The sequence below is a fragment of the Kryptolebias marmoratus genome, linkage group LG6, assembly GCF_001649575.2.
Source record: "Kryptolebias marmoratus isolate JLee-2015 linkage group LG6, ASM164957v2, whole genome shotgun sequence".
In the NCBI taxonomy this organism is placed as follows: domain Eukaryota; kingdom Metazoa; phylum Chordata; class Actinopteri; order Cyprinodontiformes; family Rivulidae; genus Kryptolebias; species Kryptolebias marmoratus.
The window spans coordinates 5,085,983-5,108,002 of NC_051435.1; the positions used below are offsets into that span (position 1 = coordinate 5,085,983).

Here is a 22,020-nt window from a genome sequence, read left to right on the forward strand (position 1 = left end):
GTAATCATCAAAATTAAACGAAATAAACATTTGAAATATATGAGTTTGTATGTAATGTATGAATATAATATACAAGTTTCACTTTTTAAATGGAATTACTGAAATCAATCTACTTTTTCATGATATTCTAATTTTATGACCAGCACCTGTAGAGCTGCAACAATTGATGTGTTGGTTTAAGGGAAATTTTCACTCAGCTGCACGTTTGTTCATTTGTCATGTTAGCAGAATATCTCATGAACCACTGGATGGGTTTTATTAAAACTTTCAGAAAGTAGTCATCAAATCTACAATTGATTTAAACTTCTAATTCAAGATGGTCTCCACAGCTAAGCCAACGCAACATAAAATGGCCAAAACTGTGTCAGCTGTTTGACTGAGTCACTGATCATGAAATCATTACAGTTTTGAAGCTGGACTCTTCAAGTGGCACTACTGGAAATCTGGAGGTTTTAATATTTCTGATTCTCAGTGAATTTACACACAAAATATTAATTTTAATTTTACAGCTTTTCTGTCCTTACACATTCTTTTAAACAATTGTTGGATAATTAAAAATGTCTAGCCTTTGGTTGTCTTTGAGTTAAAAACCTTTCCACAGGAAAGGTTTGCTGTGGTAGAGATTGTCTGTGTGGTTACTGCAAACACGATGCATGCACTTGATGAGGGGAAAAAAGGTGTTTTACACTTTGTCAAATATCCATTAGCTAAGTTCTCCCAAAGGGTAAAAAGGTAACAGAGCTTTTGATTTGCAATTTAAAGTAATAACATGACCAGAAGCTATGATTTTTAATTTGGGAGGAAAAAAAAATATCTCAAACCTTTAAGTCCAAGCATTTACAGTATGTTGATTTTTTCAAGTGTCTAAAGTTCCACTAATAGTAAAATCAAAGCCAGTAGTCAGAAAATATCAGGGTGGATATACTTTTAACATTTAGGCCATCAGAGAACTGGGAGCAGAAAGATAATGTTGACGACAGCACAGTTCTTATCAAAAGTCTCTTTCAGACTGCCATGTTGTTAATATTAATAAAAAAAATGCATCAGAGTATTTGGGTGGAATAAGGCATTACATAACATGTGCAACAAGTTGTGAAAGCTTTCTGCAGTAGGGGATGGTTGAACGAGAGCACACTGCTTTTGATTTCCTCTCTGGCTATTATTACTTCGGGAAATAGCAGATTGTTAAGATTTAGGAAAAGCATCAAAATCACTTAATTTATTTATTTATTTTTTCCTAAGAAAAATAAGTCCTTTTTGAGTTTGACATTCTAAAGTGTTGCTCAATAAAACTAGTGTAATTAATCTTACGTTATCAAACCTGAGTCACTTGTTTTCCCACCCAGTTTCTGAAAAATGCAGCTCTCATAAAAACCAACAAAACCTGAGAGATAAGGCCAGTAGATTGTAGTTTGGTCCAGGGTGGCATAACATTAAAAATATAAAAAGAATACTGTAGAATAAATTTGTTTTTATTTTTTCTAGAACAAAAGACATAATTTCCTCCTATGTTACTTGCCTCGATCGTTATAATTCCTGTTACTTATTGCCAATTTGCTCAAAGTGTGAAGCTCCTTGAAATCATTAACTCTTTCATTTTGTTTTGCTAAATTCTGATCCGAGTCTCCTGCCAAGATGGCTTTGTATCTGACTTTGTACTCCTGTCGTTAACCCAGAGACACTGGTATCAGATATCTAGTCTGAAATTTTTGTTTCGTCATCATGAGAACCACAACATTAACAAGTTGCCAGCATCTTAAGTCTCATCTGTTGGTGTAAGTCAGTTTGAGTCGTGTGAACTGCGGCTGAGACTTGTTTAAAAGTTCTCAGTGAAGTTTAGCTACAGGCAGGAAAATGTGCCAGTGGTTAGTAAGATTAACACTTTGTCAGTACTGTTTATTCCACCATGATGGACAGCTGTTTGCTGTGTGTGGCCTACAGCTTTGTGCATTTAGCATTAGCATTAGTACACATAGTTAGTTGTATGAATGTTAGGAATGTGCATTTTAAGCAAAAACACACTTCAAAATTGTTGGTAATTATTTTTATTTGAAAATTCAACCAACCTAATACATTGAGGCCAACCATCCTAATGGATCAGCATGGAGGGGGTTGCATGTATTCTGACAGTAAAGTAAAACTCACCCTTTACCATAGTTTCCACTTTATAATCCTTTCAAAATAAACTGCGATGGCAGGAACAGATGCTGAGATGGTCAGAGTTATTATTTTTTAATGGGGGGGTGTTGTGTCAAAAAGAGCACCCCAACTGGAAAAACATTGTTAGGAAACAACTTGGCAGATTCTGGTGTTAAAAAACAACAACAAAACAAAATAAAAAAACAAACATCTGTGACCAGATGGACTCCAGTGCCCCACGACCCCACAAGGAATGGCAGGTAAAGAAACAAGGCGGGTGGAAGGTTTGATGTGTATACACCCAGATGCTGAGTGTGACACAACTATGTTGACAATTTTCCACTTTTAGCAGGAATCTTCATCTCAAACTAACAAAAGAAGCTTGCTGTCCAACATAAACATAGATCACATGAATCTCTGATGTAATATGAACCATGGGAGAATAAGGCTAAAATCTTTGATGTTTTGGAACGGCCTTATCAAAATGACGGCTGTGTGAGTTTGATTGTCTTATCTGACCTTGTAGAGTATTAACCCAGTTTAAAAATAAAATAGAACCCATTAAAACCTAAGAAAATAACGTAATGAAATAATGAGCTGACTTTGGTCAAGTGTTTAATGCAAACATCCGCTTAGACTTGTGTGAAATAAAGTAATTGAACCTATGTTTTTCATCTTGGTAAAGAGGTTTCCACCTCTCTGCCGCCCAGTCTTTATGATCCTCAGGTATGCCAGTACAGCTGCTTCTTCAGTGCATGTTTTGTCTTGTTCTTTCATTCATTATCAGCCGTTATTTCACCTAAAGTGCACACACAGCGACACATACGATTCACTTCTTTCATACACCAACGTCTCTGTGGCCTTCGCTGTATTGACTTGTCAGTGGAGAAGTGTTGACCCATTTCTATATGATCATTATAACTTGCCACTTGGGTGAAGTGAGCTTTATGTACCTCAGGAAGTAGAAGAACAGTTGTCTAATAGTTAGGAGGGTTACATTGGTGCTGTCAGTAACACTGTATGATTCCTATTTGTTTTATACTAGAGCCAGAGTCTTGGTTTGGTGACCTTCTCAAAATTTTTGGTTTCCTGTCATCTTTTCAGTCATTCGGTGTGTTTTTTGTGCAGCACTTGACAGAGGTATTTCTGTAACATCAACAGTTTACTCGGTAAAGCTGAGTTTTGACCGTTGCTTGTTTTTCTTGGGGATCCATGGAGGAAGTGCAAAGTGATTCCATTTCCAACTCAAACATGAAGCGCGCAGAACGCTAGTGCCACTGTTTTCCTTTCATACTGCTTCCAGTAGCTTCAGTGTCAGGCTTCATCCTCCCTTCTTGGACTTTTGAAACCTCTGTTTGTCATGAATCATATTCGTCATGACTAACTTGTCCAAGGCGAAGTGGTTTGTGATTTCCCCTCTGTAATTTATTTGCTTGAGGTAACAGTTGTGGGCTGCCGTTTCAGACTGAAACAGTTTTGCTAACATCTCGCCCAAGTTTTTATTACCTTGATCTGCCTGAGGAGGACGGTAATCCTTCCTTCGAGCTAACACTCCCTAGTGAAACATGATTGTTGAGGACTTTATGATGAATTGTGCAATTAAAATGTATGACGCACGAAATGTGTACTTTTTATTTGCTACTACATCAAACTTTAGCTCAATATTGGTAAATCTGACAGATTACTGTGTTTGCTAATGTTGATTAGATGTAGCTGCCATCTTGAACTGGGTTGATATTGAAACAGACAAATGATCATGCACACACAAACACAGGAAGAACATTATCACCTGCTCACCTTTAGAGGCAGGTGAGATTTGTCTTTATTGATTTGTGTCTCAGTTTAGCCCATTCGTGTTTAAATGTAACCACTGCAGATGGGTATCTGTTTTTGAATACCAAAAGTAGTCACTTTGTTGAGTAAAGAAAGCATGTAATGTCAAGACTGAAGGGTTAGCTTTAAAAAAATGTTTATTAAAAATGAATGAGCGTAAAAAGACGGACATAAAATGGGATTTAAAATCTTCTGCGACTTAAAACATAATTGTACCTGCACTAATAAATTAATCTTGTTGTGGCTGTCACTACTGTAGTAACCTTTACATAAAAAAAATCATTAGCTAACCTTGAAAAGCTAACAGTAGTTTGCATATGTTGCTATGGTACTTGGATAACACAATTAAAGATGGTCGGGAAGTTAAACAGGGAGCCATCTAATTTCATTATCTTTTATTTTAGAGCTGGAAGCTACAGACGGCCTCTCCGCTGCTTCAGTTTGCTTCACTTTTGCTTATGCTTATTGTTAGTCATTGTTACTATACAAAAAGTATGCAGATTTTTTTAGATGATAGTGTAACTTGTATCTGCATTAATGGTTTATCTCACATGAATTTTATGTAAAAAAACAACTTTTAGGTTAAGACCAAAACCTTCAGGAAACTTGAGGAGTTTTGGGAATCTGTCACTGTTCCACGTACATGTTAATAAATGTCTGAGAGTTTTATTTTATATACATTCAGTTTTGTCCGCATTTGTCACTTTCAGCAAGGTAGGAAAACTATGCGGTTTGTGTTTAAAAGTTAACATTTCTGCATTTGCAGAAAAGAAACTGGACAGCCAGGACCTACGAGAAGCCATTGTGTTTGAGGCGAGAACAGGAGGATGTGGATATTATAACAGCAGCGTGCGCATGTATGTGAAAGGGAAACGGGCAGCCTGGCTGCTGTTTTCTGGGGCAGGCCATCAGGCTGCGAGGCAGCAGGGACAGATAATAACAGAAGCTGTTACATTCTTGTGGTTTCTCTGATTTCAGCATGAGGCAGGGGGCTGGCTCAGGCTGACTCATTTCTGCTCTGCTCTGCTTTCTCTCTCCTTCAGGCCCTGTGCCAGCAAGAGGACAATACATGACATTTCTGAGGCACTTTAATCTAAGACGTGTTAATTACAGGACTATAAATGTGCATTAATATGTACGTCTTGCTCAAGTAGAACCCTGCTGACTGATTAACTGCAGCCTAATATGAAGGTACTCTCCCATCACAAGAAGAGCCAAAAGTCATGTTTAAAGCTGGTGAGTTGACATGTTAGCTCTTCTGGTTTAGCTGATTCTAAAGGTTGTGCAACAATGATTTGATTGTCAATACCTAGTGGTTTATTGATGATGCAGTTACAATTAGGAAGAAAAACATTAATAAATTATAAGTAGTTTCCCTACAGCCAAAAATGACAACATCAAAAAATTTCTGCTGTTGCAATAAAGTCAGGTTGTGTGTGTGTATATGTGTGTTTGATGTTGCTGGTTGGTTTGCTCTTAATTGGTCCATTTAAATGCTTAGATTTACACTAATCTTTAGCAAAATCAGATTAATACAGAGAGCTGGTTGGAGCTTGTATCAGTCCATGGCTGCAGATGAAGTGTTTTCTTCATCAGCGGACATTAGACATGAACCGAGTTTTTTTGTTTAGCAGTTCTCAGTTGTACTTTGAGAAGCGACTCTATTTTCATGCTGTGTTTGGTGTCACAGCTGCATCAGTGTCAGATAGGCTTCATGTGGTCTGCAGGACGTTGTCAGGGCACTGGGCTGAGAAATGTCTGCAGAACTGAACTGTTTGCAGATTGGTATCGGCTGTTTTAGCTTCCCGCAGAAAACCTGCACTTCTTATAGGGATTAAGCCTATCTTTACACCTCAAAGCATCAGGTATGGAAAAAAAAAAAACGATGACAAATCGCTGTTTCAGTGTTTTTTCACCTCAGGCTAACCTTATTTTCTACAGAGCAGCAGTGATGTACAGGTTCTGTTAGGTGACTGTCAGGTAGGCCCACGCTTTCCTGATCTGGCCCTGTTTACCAACCACAATGTGTTCCACCCACCTTCATCTCTTCATCCTCACCTCTTCACACAAGCAGCGGCAGTGATCTGTCCCCTCACACTTTTCCTGCACACATGCTTCTTGTTATATGTGCTGCATAATACAGTCGAACAGCTTTTGAATCTTCCAGTTAGCCCTCTGCCTGTTCAGATGTTTGCTGAAATCCAGCTCAGAGACAGAATCTGACTCAATTGTTTTTGTTTAAATGAAAAAAAAAGGGTTTCCTATCTTAAGTAAAGTTTAAAAAACAAAAACAAAGAAAAACCACGGATGGAAACTGTTAACCTTCAGCTGCAAAAAAAGGCACACCTCAATAAAATATTCACATATTTATTTTCTGTAGTAAAGCAAACAGCAGCAGCCATAGGCAAGTGTTGTTACAACTGAAAAACGTGCCGATGCTGAAGTGTTAGTAGCCTTAAAGCTGTTATCAGATTATTGTTCTAAGAAATTACTGCAGATGTATTTTGGACCAACACCTTAAGTTCCTTAAATTTTGAATTATTTGTATTCAGAAAGTTATCAGCAGTTTAATTTCCAATCTTCTTAAAAGTTTAAATCAAAGTTTTGTTTTTATTATTGAAATTGCGTGACCATTGTATTCAAGTTTCTTGTCAGAGGAAACCATTACCGATGGTGTTCTGTGCTGCTTGTTGTGAAGTTTTAGCTTTGTAATGTGATTTTCTGCACAACTTTATCCCTTTCAATCACACTTTGAGATCTCAGTTTGTATATATTTATTAAAAAAAATATCCTGGGTTAGGGTTAATCCTGGGTTAACCCTAACCCTGACATTTTCTCTGCAGGACACGTGGCGGCAGTCGGGCTTCGATGATGTACTCACATTTTAAAACAGTTCTGATCCGCAGCACGAGGTGATGAGCTTCCTGGAAAAATTACGTTTTCCTCTAAAGGGTTTAACTCATCATAAAAAAGACCAAAAACCTCTTCTCAGAATGTCTCTGCAACTACCTGCTCCGTTTAAATGTCAACCCACATCTAATTCTCTCTTTCATGCTCCAGCAGACTGAAAGAAGACAGATAATTAGGATCTGGGTATAAATTTAATAAGTCTTGATCATTATGTCCTCATTTCGGTGTATAGCTTCTAAGAATCAATATACAGGGTCATTTAGAGGAATAATGAATCATGTCCTCATCATAACTTTGTCACATACCACCTCGTTTTCTGGTTTTCTTTTTTTTTTTAAGGCTGACAGATTTTTTTTTTTAGTTCGATGTTGCCAAGAAATCTTACTTTAATGGATTTGTGCTCTCTTTACACAGAAAGACAAAACGCTCTGGTATACTCTGAACTCTTTGCACCTTAGCGTGTTAAATTTGTCACAGCTTCACTCTAGTGGAACTGATGTTACTAGATTTATCAAGTTGGTCTTTTGAGTACAAAAAATAACAGGAAGTATGTTTTTCTTATTCAGTTCTTGTTATTGTTTTATTCTTCTTCCTGGCTGTAGCATAAATGATGCAACACTATACAGAGATATAATATTAACAATATTTGAAAGGTTAAAATTCTGTTTGCTCATTCTGTTTTGTGATTTCTTTTACCTTTTAGGTGTGAGCTTGTATGAGATTCTGATAATATGACCTTGTACAAAAATTCTGTGGTTTCACTGTATTACAGGAAGAAAATAATGATTTTAAAGCACCTGAACATTTAGCTTATTAGGCCCTTTTTGCACAGAATATTCTTCTTTGCTGTTCAGCTCTTTGTGAAGTTGAAATATTGTTTGTTAACTAATTATCTGGGTCTACAGTAGGATCTATATATTTTACTTGCTAATGTGCTAACTCTTGTAGCTTGTTGCAAACGTTTCTTCCAAAACAGCGTTTCTTTAAAACGTGAGATTGGTATTGGTCATCCGTTAGACAACATATGACTGTTATCCACAGAATAAAATGTACAACCAACCAACTCATTACATCTTTTTTTAAATCGTGGTTTTGATTCTGACCTCTTCATGTCATTGTACACTTTGAAACTGATAACCGGCCCATGTCTAATTCTGATAATGAGTGATAAACTTGTGCGCTCAGACTCAGTTTATAGCTAATTTAGAATTTCAGACTTCATACTAATGCATGTGTCAGCGGTTACCTGCATGCTAAGTGAATTAGTGGAAACATCTATGATTCAAACATAAGCAGAACTGTCACTGCTTGTGACTTTGTCAGATGATGTTGGGGCGTTCTTGGTTGTGAGACCACATCTCACTGAAACACACTGAAGACCTCAGCAACACTTGATCTGAACATGAATGTGATTGGTTGAACAGATTTTTAGATAAATGCAGAACAGACGTCACCATTGATGCCCCTGCTTTCAAACCTACTCCGTCACAGGACGAACATACAAACAGTAAGAAGAAATGTTCAAGCTGGGCAACAGCTTGGGTTTTTGTTGTGGTTGCCACAGTTGTAATCACTGTTCCACCATGCTGCCCTATTATTTATCAGGAAAGAAACACTGAGACACACCCGTCACTGCTCCAGTTGAGCCATTCCTCCACTGAAAATATGCAAGGAGGAGCTTAGTGTTTAATGTAATGCTTAATGGTCCACACATTTGTTTGCTTTTTGTGCAGTTATAAACTCTGCAGGCTTGGTTCAAAATTGCATGTAGTGGACAGTAGACTTTTGCAAACAATGCACAAACAGATTCTGGTTTATTAAATAAGAAAGCAACAACATATACTGTTTAGTCTGCACCTTGCTTTCCATCTTCATACACCTTGCACTTTTATCGGTGAGAGGATCTCTTGTAGGAAAGCTCTCTATACTAACCTCATGTTCTAACAACCTGCTGTAGACTGTCTCAACTTTTAAATATGTTATCTATATGCAAAAAAGAATTAAAGTAGAACAACTGTTCAAAGAAAAAAAAAATAGTAGTGCATTCAGTCAAGGTTGTCCCTAACCCTGCAGGCTCTTCCACAAACCCAACCTCACAAAGTTTAAATGAGCATATTTCTGAAATTGTCTTGGAAAAACAAAAATCTTTTTGTATTTATATTTTACTTACTGGCTTTGTTTGGATTTGGGACCAGTTTTGGAGTTTAATTGGTCACTCTGTGCTGTGCAGAGTTGTAGAAGTTGTTTTTACTTACAGCAGATATGCCTCCAGGTAGAATATTGTCACGTGCAGCAGAAATGTCTCACTGTGAGACCTGTTTGAGCACATTCATGTCTAAAAGTCATTTGATGCAGCAACAGCAGAGGAAGACACCCTTCATGTGCAGTTTGTGTATACAGTCATGTGGGATTTGTTGGTACTTGTCTTATTAGCTGGAATTAAAGCGTCAGAACTGAACCTCTAACCAGACGTTGTTAAATGTCACTAATTGTAACTAACTGTTCAAAGATGGCTGCTCTTCACTACAGAAAAGAAAATGATCAATTTGAATACTTAAAAGCAAGAACTTGCATAAAATAAATTGCTTATTTTGGTGTAGGCAGTGCGAGTGTGAACTTCTTGTAAGCTGACGAAGAAGGAGAAATTGTTTTAGCCCATGTCTGTGTGTGTGTGTGTTTGTCTGTAGGTTTAAGCAAAATATCTTAACCAGTGGATGATTTTAAAGAAATTCTTAAGAATTGTAATCATTGGATGTACAGCTACTATTGATTAATGTTTGGAGTCAACCTGGTTTAGGGTCACCACAACTAATCAGTATTAGCGAACACAAAAAAAATGTCTATAACTCAGTCAGTTTTACAGATATTGAGCTAAGTCTGAGCAATAACGTTTCACACAAGATCTGTTTATAAAACCTTCCATTAACTATTACTGCCTCTGTTAGCAAAATATATTTTGAACCACTGGACTGATTTCAGTGAAACTTTCAGAAATTAGGTGTACAACTACAACTCATGACCATTAAAGTCAACCCGATTTAGGTTTAAGATGGTTACCACAGTTCATTCACCTTTGCCAACACAAAAAATGACTATACCTCTGTCATTGTGCTGATATTGAGCCAACACAGTAGCTGAGAGTCATCCCTAACTCGTGCTTCAAGTGCTAACACATCAAGGAAGTTGTGGGAAATTTTGTATGAGGTCATGCATGATGTCATTTACAAGGTTTGACCAAAACAGCTGTAACTCCCTTTTAATCATAGATGATCTTAGTTTAAAAGTCTGGTATGAAAAGTGGCGGGTGATATGCATTCTCTCATAGCTGTTAATTAATTACATTGATTGATATTGACTTTATAACCAGCAAACTTTGATATTTTTTTTATTTAATGACTTTATATGTCTTTGGACTCTCAGGGCTTTGACATCAGTCTGAATCTTTTTTGTTTCCCAGTTACACAGCCAAATAACCTGAAAATGACCCATTCAGGTGATTCTGTCGAACTACTAAAAAGGCGTCTTAGTTCAGACAGAAGCACAGAAAACCCTGAAGTGCCTCGGCCTCCAATGGGCCTGAACATGTTTGTTGTGGCTGACCTGACCTGGCAGTGAAACAGCCGAGCAGCAGGAGGGGGTGTGTTTGCTACAGAACACCTGGCCTCCCTGCTGGCGGGGCAGGAATGTGCGGGGTTGGGGGTGGATGCGGGTAGAAATTTGCAGAGTGTTCAGAACACGACCCCTGGTAACATTTAAAGGTGCCAGCGTCAGCTGGAAAGGAAAAATCAGGGGAATGTGCTGCTTTAATCAGACCTGCATTTCTGTTTTCCTGCTTTCTGGGTTTCTTTGTGTTACTGAGGTGTGTGTATTGGTGTGTATAGGTGTGTGTACAACGGAGGGCCTCTTGCACTGTTCTGCTCCACCCTTGTTTCACCGGTAAGAGGCAGACAGAGATTTTGTATGTCTATTTTTAAGCAAAACTTCTCATATGCCACTGGATGGATTTTAATGACACTTTCAGGAAATAACCATCAAAATTGCTACAACTCATTTCTCAATGTAAGGTGATCTTGGTCTAAAACTCTGGGATGAAAGATAATGGGCAATAGGCATCATTACTGGGCCTTTATTTATTTATTTTTTCTGATTTACATTTGCTAAACTTTAGCCTTTCAGTTTCTAATTTATTTCTAATCCTCCATCTAATGAATAATTGCAAGAACAGTGCAATAAGACAGAACTATATTCTTGTAGGGATTATCACTTAGAACACGTCTGCAGAAATCTAGTGTCATTTTTAGAGCAAACAGTTCTAAACAGGATTGGTTTTGTTAGTAAGGGAAAGTGAGTTATCGAACCGCCGAAATATCGTCTGTTTTTACTGTAGTACTTTGTCCAAAACAAATGTAAATGTGACAGTTGTGTTAATTATTCTAGCCCACTTGTAGGCCTGTTTCTTGCAGAGTTAGCTGTGAAAGCAGGAAACCTCAAAATGCGGGCCACCCACCCCGCCACTATCCAGTCACCACTGCAACCTTTGTGCAAGATGTGTGTAAATTCAGAACAAGTGAAGTTACTGCAGGTGTTTACGTAGCACAGAGTGGAAACTGTGAGCTTTTGAGTGTATTATCTCTTGTTTACAGCAGTATCATCAAATCACTTGTAAAAGTTCCATATGGAGGTTTCTTATACATCATAAAATAAAAAGACATTTTGATTGTAGATCAATATTTAGATTAATGTGTGTCAGAAAGGATGGCTCTTTTAACTGTGATCCTTACAGAAATTCCATTTGTCTTATAGTCACAGGAAGTAAAACCTTTAGATTGGACTTCTTATAAGTGTTCCTGCTGAAAGGTATTTCACCCGAGGAAGTTATATCTAGAGGGGAAACAATGGTTGACAGTTCCTCATCTTAGCAACCTGTGACCCTCTTACAGGTTGTGTAAATCATTAGAAACACCCAAGACTTCTCTTTGTAGTAAGGTTATAACACATTACTCTGATTCATTTTCACCTCAGAGGAATAGTTCAGATCAGTCTCTTTTTGAAGTTTGGTTCTATGGAAAGGTTATGAACAGTTAATATCTTATCTGTTGGAGATGGATAGCTCCTTGAACAGCTTCAATTTTGAGAAATGGATTTTAACTCCGACTGGACTGACAAGCTTGAGACCCAGTTGGATTACTGCTGTCTTAAAACACCTCTGATTAAAATAAAAAATAATAATAATTTAGATTGCAGCAGTTCATTCAAACTCTATTTTGGCTTTGGGGATTTCTCTTTTAGGCTTTGGGTACAGAGATGTGTGTTGCTGCTAATCCTGCTGTCCGGGGGGATCTTTATGCTCCATTTTCACCAATCCAGTGGATTAACATGGAATGGGGTGCACATATTTTGACATGAAAGCTGAGCTCACCCGGGAACATAGTTTCTAATTTATAATCCTTTCAAAATAAACTACGGTGGCAGAAATAGATGCTGAGACACTCTATGAGACACAGATTTATTTATTTTTTGGGAGGTAGAGTGGGTGGTGGGTGTTTTGTCCAAAAATCCACCCCGTCTGGAAAAGCACTGCAAGGAAATAAGTTTGCGTGTCGCCACCAGGTGCTGGTATTTAACCAAAAAAGAAAAAAGAAAAAATGGCCATGACGGTCACATTAATTCTATACATTAACTTTAGTTTGAATATTTAAAATCCCTCGGTATTCTGGCAGGAAGTATTATGATGTTCTTGCAGGAAGTGCTCCAGTATGCAGTGGAAGTGCCACAGTTAGCTGCTTTTGCTTTCAAATACCAGCTGAATTGTGAGTAAACAACTGCATACTGCAAAAATCTCAGTGATGTCAAGGTTTGTAAAGTGAAAGAGCTGCTATGAAATTTGATTTTGTTGTTGCTGTAATACTGGAGTAATCCACTTTGGTCTTGGTCCTGCTTGGGCTGACCGTTAGCTCATCAATCCTGTCTCAATTAAAACTCTGTTTTCCTTTTGAAGAGCTGTATATAATAGGCAAGTTATTAATTGTTTAAAAGCTTTCCACTCAACCCAACTTCAGAAGACCTAAGCTGCTGTAACAGTCGTCGTTTTGCAACATGATTACCTCACTGCTTCACTGAACATATTTCTTACTTAAATAACTACAGGCTAAAAAAAGAATCATTTATTCAGCCCGTTTTTTTCAGGGTCAGTCATGTGGGATGAAAAAGGGAACAACCGAGGATGAAGAGAGGTGCTTTTTATGTGTAGCACGCAAGGCATTTTAAAAATTAGATTGGAGTGGAGAATGGAAGAATGTGAAAGCTAATAAGGGGGGAAAATGAAGGATTAGAATTGAACGATTGTAATGGTCAGAGGTGAGGACTTGTGAGATGAATCTAAAGCTGAATACGGAGCAGAAAGGATCCTGAATGAGCTGAAAAGAGCCGCTGCCAGGCTCCATCGTCTGCGTCGTTGATTCAGCAGGAATCCTCTGTGACAGGTGTTAGGTTTTATGAATGGCTGTGTGTGTTTGTATGCTCAACTTAATGGCTGCTCGCTCGCACAGATGACTATAATTTGCATAATCGACCTACGAGCAAGACAGACGGTTAAGAACAGGAGAGGAGGTGAAGAAAAATCATGGAAAATGAGAAAATAAGGGTTGTTCAAATGGATCTCCTGTAATTCTGCTAGACGAAGCAACTTTTACATTTTGTGGCCAGTTTCCAGACCTTTCTCAGTGACATCGCTTCCCATCTAGACTTAGTCATGTTGACTTAAAACAACATCTTAGAGCAGCCTTATTGTGAGAGATGGTTAGATAATAAATCTATAGTGACATTATTATTGACATTAAAGTGAAGGCGGACCTTAATGTTTTTATTCATGTGTGTTTATAACCCAAACATCTCATGAACCACTGGATGGATTTTGATGAAACTTGCAGAAAGTGATCATTGGATGAAGTTAAACTGTAAAGTTTTCAAAGGACAGACACCCATTGTGCCTGCACCCACACCCACACCCACACTTAAGTGCTGCTTGTCCGTTCTTCCTCGTTGGTAAATACAATCTCAGGGCTTTCACCTGACAGTCTAACGGCTGCATGCTACTTTTAAGCTGCAGCTGGGAAAAAAATAAAACAAATCACCTACTTCCTCATCTTCTCTGTCTCCAATCAATGAGTGCCAAACTTGTATGAGATTAAATCTGGAAGTGTCTTATGAAATGAAGCTATTTATAGTAATTGTGTTGCTAATTTTAGATACCACGGGTATTACCATATCACCACCCAACTCTTGTGTTGACATATGCTGAAGTTCAAGAGACTCAGGAAAAACAGCAGAGGCCTGTCTGCAGTTTGCCCCATCAGCACTATTATTTAATTAGCTCCACATTCAAGTTTTCCTTGAAAACACTCAGTAATGCATTACTCAATGGGTTTGCACTGAGTTGAAATAACAAATGAAGTGCTGTCGGGAGCTGAGGACTGAAATTGTTCTTTAGTTTTTGTAATCAGTGCAGTAATTCCAGCTGACTCAGGGCTTTCTTTCTGCTACCTTGAGAGGGAGATTCTGAGGATTCAGTAAAGTTCAAGTAGAGGTTTGCAGACAAATCTAAAGCTGAATTATGACAAATCTGGGGAAAACCAAAGTGAACACGTGCCTCAAATTCATATGCATTTTACAATAAAAGTAGCATTCCGTGCCTTTGGAGCCTTTCTTTTGATTATTTCATTACAATGCATTCATTCCACTGGTTCACAAGATATTTTGGTAACAAACACACAAAATTACATGATCGCTTGCTTCAATGGTGAAGGGTGATTCGATGAACTGCAATTACTGAACCAACAGTATCTACTTTAACTATCCACAAAATTGTAAAACATCATGCAAAAAGCGCACAAACATTTTACCTAAGGAACTTTTTTTGCAGTAAAAAAGCCACATAGCAATTTTTATATTTCTCCAGTATAAAATATGTGGGAAAGTATGAACTATAACAAGATAACTCAAAGAGGCTAAATTGTAATATAGGATGTTGGAGTAATTGGGTTTTGAAGTGCACCTGAGTTAGAATCAGTCAGTCGTTCCTGCTCTGTTGGAGGTGGAGTCTTTCACTTTCTCACTGATCAAGAACATGCAGAGAAGGCAGAGAACTGCAGACTTTGGGCAGCGATTAAAGCGATTAGTAACTGAGAGGGGGAGACTTGTGCATGGGAAGAGGATGGACCCCATCCTCCTCACCGTGTGGAGGGAAGCACAGGTGGGCTCAGCAGAAGGCATGTGGTTAGGCTGGGTGTTTCATCCATGTCATGCTCTTTTCATTAAAATAACCAGCTAACTTCTTGCAGAATAAAAGAATAGATTGAATTTTAGTTGACTTCTTGCAACAAGTTGGATTTCTCTGACTGTTGCACCTAATCCTCAGCCACAGCTGCCAGTTTATGGTGCTTGTTGGAATAAAAAGATTTTCTTTGGAGACAAATTTAGTGCCTGGATTTTTTATCAAGCAAGAATTAAACTACCTTGCAATACAATGTATAAACACCATACACACCAGATTTTTAATCAGTTGATTAAAATACACTCCTTGGGTAAACAGGCCCCAATAAAAGATCCATAAACCAGAGACACAGTTTTTAAGATGAAAAGCACCACAAGTTTCCCAAAATTGAGTTTCATGAAGGAATTTTTGCACCATTTGTGTGAAGCAACTTTTTGCAATGAACCAGAGTGATTACCTTTTTATTTTTTAATTCTAACTTTTTCTTTCAAATTTATCTGCTGTCATCTCGTCTCAGTCGTCGGTTTTGACTCGTCCTGTCTTTTCCTGCCTCTTCTCTACTCGCCTCGACTTATTTCTTCTCGTTTCTTCTAGCTTCATCTCCCACATGCTTTCTTCAAATAAAAAAATAAAAGTTTTTTTTTTTTTTAAAATTAGACAGTTGTACATGAACACCGATACAAACATGCACTTTTTTGAGCATTTTTTTCCTCTATGCAAAGTTTTTGTTCTTAAAGAATCCGTAACTAAGACGTGACATTGAATCCACTGATGTTTCTACTTCAGTGCAGACCTTTGTTTATACCACACATATGCAACACTTTTATTATGCTTTTTAATGAATTAGTTTTTTTTAAAAGTTTGTTTACTGTTGCACAGATAATCACAATGCCTGTGCATCATATGGCAAACATCTGTAATTGCCCACCTGTTTGCGTCTGTCCCAGTTTTTGCTTCATAAAACACTGTGGAGCAGTTTCATAAGATTCCTTCTGGGATTTCTAAACACTTGTCTTTTGACTCAGTTCTTCTAAAACAACAACGGAAGAGCAGGGGAAAAAAGTGGCAGCATATCATTGAAGAAACTGGAACATAACATAAGAATCGCATGGGGTAAATAAAGTTCATTTGTTGTCAGGCTGTATTTGTATTAAAAAGACGATTTCCTTTGTTACTTTCACCTTGGAAGATTTTTGTTCTGCTGACAGAAACAAGAACTATGAGTTGATTCTTTGTTTAGCTATTGCATATATTTTTATAGATAGCTAGATAGATACTTTAATAATCCCAAAGGAATTGAGTACATTTTCTATATGGTAAAGTAGATGTATTTATATACGTGTTCATATTAAAGGTGTTTGTTCCTGTTAGGAGACAGGATGGCTGCGAGACCATCTGCGTTTGCAATAAGATGAGAAGAGTCCACCAGTGAGGGAAGCTTTAGGGTCAGGGGTCCTTTGTTGTCATACAGGCGCACACACACACACACACACACACACACACACACACACAAATGCTCTCCTGCATGTTTGTAAGCTCTGCTGACTGCAGGAAGCAATAATGGCAGCGTGCTTCCTGAGTTCCGGAGGCTTCTCTCAGGGGAGTGTGGCTGTCCTGTCCAGCTCAGCAGAGCAAAACTGAAAAGAACACAGCAGAGCAGAAAATTATGGAACATTGTGAACAGGCCGGAGTGCAAATGAAAAATGGTACAACATAAACATGGTAGAGAAAGACCGACAAAGATGAAGTTATATGAAGGAATGCATATCACCTACTGCTGTTCATACCAGTTTTAGACTGAGATCATCTTAGGATGAGGAAGGACAGAGTTGTAGTCGTACTTCCAAGCAAAGATGACCAGATAATGAGTGGAAAAGAACCCCAAATCCAAAGAAAAAACTTTGGAAGAACTCCAGAATGTCTGAAGATTTATTCATCACTTAAGAAAATACAAAAAGTAAGCTATAATTCATAATTATATTTTTCTCCCAGCACTGCAGCTCAAAATCAAACTGAATGATTTCTACCTTGCAGCCTGCTCCAGAAGCTCTGGTTCTAGTTTGTTCCTTCTTACTCTGAGGTTCTTTCGTAACACGGTGATGCAACATTCAGAAACAGCCTTTAGCATCTTTGGATATAAATAGCTCATCCTGACCTAAAGAAAACACGTTATTTTATTCACACAATTCTACATTCATGATAACACATTAAAATAAAATTATATTGTATTCCTACCAATAGCTTGTCCTAAAGCTTACATGCCGAAACCTTACAAAAATGCTTGATCTTAAGTTTTTACATTGGATTCACTGTTACTGACATTAACCATTATGGTGTACACACGTCTTTAGCTCACTGTTATAAGTTTACCAGATTTTTTTCTGTGCCTAAATCCTTTTTAGAACCAGTAATTCTGACATCAGTAAAGAGGATGAAAATGTTTGTGGACAGTATTGGAGTGTTGGAGGCAACAGAAGGGGTCAGTGGAAGCTGTGTTGTGGTGAACAGTGCATAGATTTTTACCCAGGGCAACTCGTCTTTCCCCTCCCAAATGACACAATCTGCTGACCCCTGCCAAACTAAAAGTGGCCCGACACTTCCACATGATCGTGCTCAGATGCTGGATAAGCATTAACAGTGTTTACAACCGGGATATCAGATGAGACAGCAGGAAACAGCCAGACCACTGAAAGCTAACAAATAAAAGTAATCGTCACAAAGACACAAACGATCTGCTGAATGTCGGCTGCAGCAGTCCTGCCAGTGAACACAAACATGGATAAATATGTTGGTACCCTAACAGCTCATTGAAACAATGCTTCATTTCTTATGAAAGGTGATTCAGTTAAAAGCAATTATCTAATGTATATCTGATCTTCATGCCCTTAGTTTTCAAAAGAAATGATGTATTTTACAAAGATATGTTAAAATAGTACAGAGTAGATTTGTTGGTACAATTAAAGAGAATAATAATCCTTGCATTGTAGTTATGTTTCAGCCTAAGTGTTTTGCCTTAATAACTATCACAGGTGTCATTCAGCCTATTTAAAGGGACCAAACAGCCACTGGGTTGTTTGGTTTGGTTGTGTTCACCACACTGAACATGGAGCAGAGAAAGCAAAGGTGAGAAGATTATAGATATCCAAGCAGCTTCATGTTCCTCTGACTAAAGTTATGAATATTATTAAAAAGTGTAAGGTTCACGGGGCTTTAGCAAACCTCCCAGGACATGAGCATAAGAAGAAATGCAACCTTATCAGACAGATAGTTGTAGAAAAAGACCAAAGGAAACCACCCAAAACCATTCAAGCTGAACCCAAAGGTCAAGGTACGTCACTTACTGATTGCAAAATCCGTTGCATTTTGAACCATAATGGACTCCAAAGAAGAAGACCCAGGAGGGCTTCACTACTGACAGAAAACACAAACATGCTGGACAGGAATTCACCAACATGCATGTTGACAGGAACCAACGTTTCTGGGCCTGATGAGACAGAAGTAGAGCTTCTTGGCTTCAGTCACATCGGTTGTTTTTTATTTTTAGTATGGTGAAAGATTACCAACAAATGAATCGACCTCTGTAGGTTCAGTTGTTCTTTGCTTTTGGTTAGACTCTGGAATCTTGGTCATGTAAAATCACAAACACAAACAGTTATTCTGGGAATAAATGGGACTGAAATGGGTTGCACACTCCAGAGATGATCCAATCGTGAGATTTATGCTTTTTAAATTGTCTTCAGCTGGACGGTAGAGAAATGTTGGGACAGAAAAAGCTCAGGGGAAGGCGATGCAGCCTGTGGAGAGAGTTTGTCTGTCAGAGCTCATCATCCATGAGCCCCATAGCTCTAACTCGGTGTGAGACTCTGATCGGAGAGCCTCGCTCTGTTCTCCTTTCCTTCTGCATGGCTTCATCCCTGCAGTCGTTTCTGCTCGTCTCCCGGGCCCATTCGCACTCTCTCCCGAGCCGACTGCCCTGTCGATAGCATCAGCGTGCATGCCTGCGTTTTGTCTGCGCGCTTGCACATGTTTGTGGTTTTGTTGAAGTTCTTCTGTTAGGAAGCAGAAGGCCTACATAAGAGCGGTACATTGGGCGAATTCACACACTCATTTTGTGACTCGGGCCTTTCTGTTCGTGGAGGTGGTAAGCTCTGTTGCCTGCTGTTATGAATCAAACAGTGATGAATCTTGTCCTTTCATCTATTTATTACCTGATTTCAATATTCGAGTTTGTATGACACATGTATTTTGGAAGATGCATCTGTTTTCCTTTGTAGGCCTAATGCTCCATGTCTTAGCTGTGTAAGAATTTCCTCTGACTGTAAGGTGGGAGTTTTGTTCAGCTGCTACAGAGAGATGTGACATTTTGTGTTGCTTTTTAGCCAAGTGCTAGATGACGTGACGTTATGTGACCTTCTGCAGTACAGTTTGAAAAGCGCTTCCTCAGAGACATTTCTTCACCTGCTCTTCCTGTGATTCTCTGTATTTTTGTAGAGTAATAAATGTCCAAAGAGTTAATTCTATGTGCATGCATTGTGTGTAGTTTAAGTGTGCAGGGTGGGTTTTGTGACTTGTGGTGGCCTTGAGTGTCCTGTGGAGGGTGTGGATCCACACCATCTGCCAGTGGTCATGGGGGTTGTGCTGATGTGTCGTGACAATCCGTCCACATGCACAGCGAGCCCTCGACGTACACTTTATACAAACACACACAAATCCTGCAGCTCCTGTTTATGAGGCCGTGACCCCTTTGGGTTCATTATGTCTCCTGTCATGATAGATCACGTACACATAAAATAAAGCAGGAGGTGGACAGAACCAATTTCAGTGGTGTATTGTATTCTATAAAACCTTAAAAAAGCTGATCATGTTTGCGCCTCATTGTGAGCGTTTTAGCACAGGTTTGCTGTGTACTGCTGACATTCCTTCTTCATGAAACACTCTCTTCTACCTCTCTGTGCTTGTACAGGCTCGCATCACTCCTTAGGTTCTTTCTGTATGGCACATGAAAGAAAATAAATACTACATTGCATATTATTGCTAGGAAAAGAGAAAATGGTTTGTAGCGTACAAAAGCATTACAGGCGTTAGTCTAAAGTTTAAAGCTCAAACCACAACTTTAAATGAAGCAGCATTTTGTTTTTTTTCTTCTTCCTCTCACTCATGTTTTTTCTCTTTGCTCTGCTGTGCCCTCGCTTGTTGCAGACCCTGGTAGGAGCGTGATGAGCGCGCGCTTCCGCTTGCCTGCTGGCAGATCCTACAATGTCCGGGCGACGGAGCTGGAGCGAGACAGACAGCACACACAAGTTGTGTGCAACGTACTGCTGCTGGACAACACTGTGCAGGCATTCAAAGTTAATGTAAGTACCTCACTGCTTTTATTTGAAGGAATGCATATCACCCGCTGCCTTTCATCTGATGGTGGTCAAATGATGGCGTTGTAGCCATTTTAGTCAAACCTTGTAAGTAACGTTATGCGTGATCTCATGTAATAGCACAAGACGTCTCACACAGAGTGTGTGATGTGAGTGACTCTCAGCTACTCCCACACCAAATCTGACCTCAATATCCATAAAATGAACGAGTTAAAGCCATTTTTGTTTTGGATGAGGTTGATTAGTTGTAGCGTTTTAGATTCACAGACTATGAGAGGTTCATTAAATCCATCCAGTGGTTCATGAGATATTTTGCTAACAGTCAGACACAGTTGACTGCAATAGATAATGCAGTTTTACTTTCTTGACTGTGTGTAAATGCACCCCCTCCTCTGAGGCCCACTTCAGACTGATTTGAGAGTTGGTGGGGGGAAAACTCTGAGTTTCAACACCTTCGTTGGAAGACACGTAAAACTCCGCCCACAAAGACTTTCTTCCTTTTGCGCTGATATTTAGGTTTAACCTTCCTTTCATCACACTCCTCCTGTCTGGTTTCTACCCTTTATTAGTGAGTTGGTCACTTCCAAGAACACGTAGATAGGTGAGAACAACTGAATGTGTGTTACTCATGCTTGGAATCAGGTGACAGATAGATCTGTGACTGACAAGATGGTGATCTGTCACTTCTCATTCTGCCTTCATGTGTCTCACTGTCATGTGTTAGATCAGATGCATGTCAATGTGAGTCTGGAAATTCCCTGTGTAAGGCACAAAATGCACTTCTTCTTTTAACATTGGTTTTTAACAGACCACATCCTGATGTTGAAGTCTGTGCACGTCTGTGTACATTTGTTTATCCATAGATTATACAAATGTTGATGTCCATATGTATTCTCTAAACGGTGAGCAATCCATTTTTCTGCTTCCTTTTTCCTTCATTTACATTAAAGTGACTTCCTCTACCATTTGTGGACTATGATTTTAGATAATTCCTAGAAACAAAGAAAGAGAAGTCACCTATGTGTCTACATGTTCACAAAAAACGGCATCTATTTGCACATTTATAACACTTCTTTGTTTCATTTAATAGTTGAATATTTGAGTAAATGGTAAACATTATTTGATGTTTTTATCCAATCAAATTGTTATTAAGTGTTGAGTGAAAATATGAAATCACCCTGTTAGTAGTATTTATGAAACAAATACCTGCACAAGTATGAATCTGCAAATCAGTCTGTAGTAAAAACAGAGTGCTTAAGCATCTGTTTTATCAGATTATTTAACAGGAAATATTATCAATTCAACACAGTTATTCATTGAAACAATAGGAACGCACATTAAGGTCCTTTAAGCAAATCATTCAGCAATAACTGTGTCAAAAGGTGATTATTTCTGTGTTTAAAGAACCATTACAAACACAAACACATTTTTCCGATTTAATATTTTAATGATCACGATTTTTTTTTTCTTAAGTCGGGGCTTGTGTGTGCAGCCCCC

The 22,020-nt window shown here is 38.5% G+C and overlaps 1 protein-coding gene across 1 annotated transcript in view; it reads left to right on the forward strand.

The window, feature by feature from the left end:
- Positions 1-22,020, forward strand: part of ptpn4a (protein tyrosine phosphatase non-receptor type 4a) — a 68,063-nt gene that overhangs the window by 9,009 nt on the left and 37,034 nt on the right. The window contains exon 2 of the mRNA XM_017420729.3: positions 20,354-20,508. Coding sequence (XP_017276218.1) covers positions 20,371-20,508 — 138 coding nt within the window. The 5' untranslated portion in view covers positions 20,354-20,370. The remainder of the gene's footprint in view (positions 1-20,353; positions 20,509-22,020) is intronic.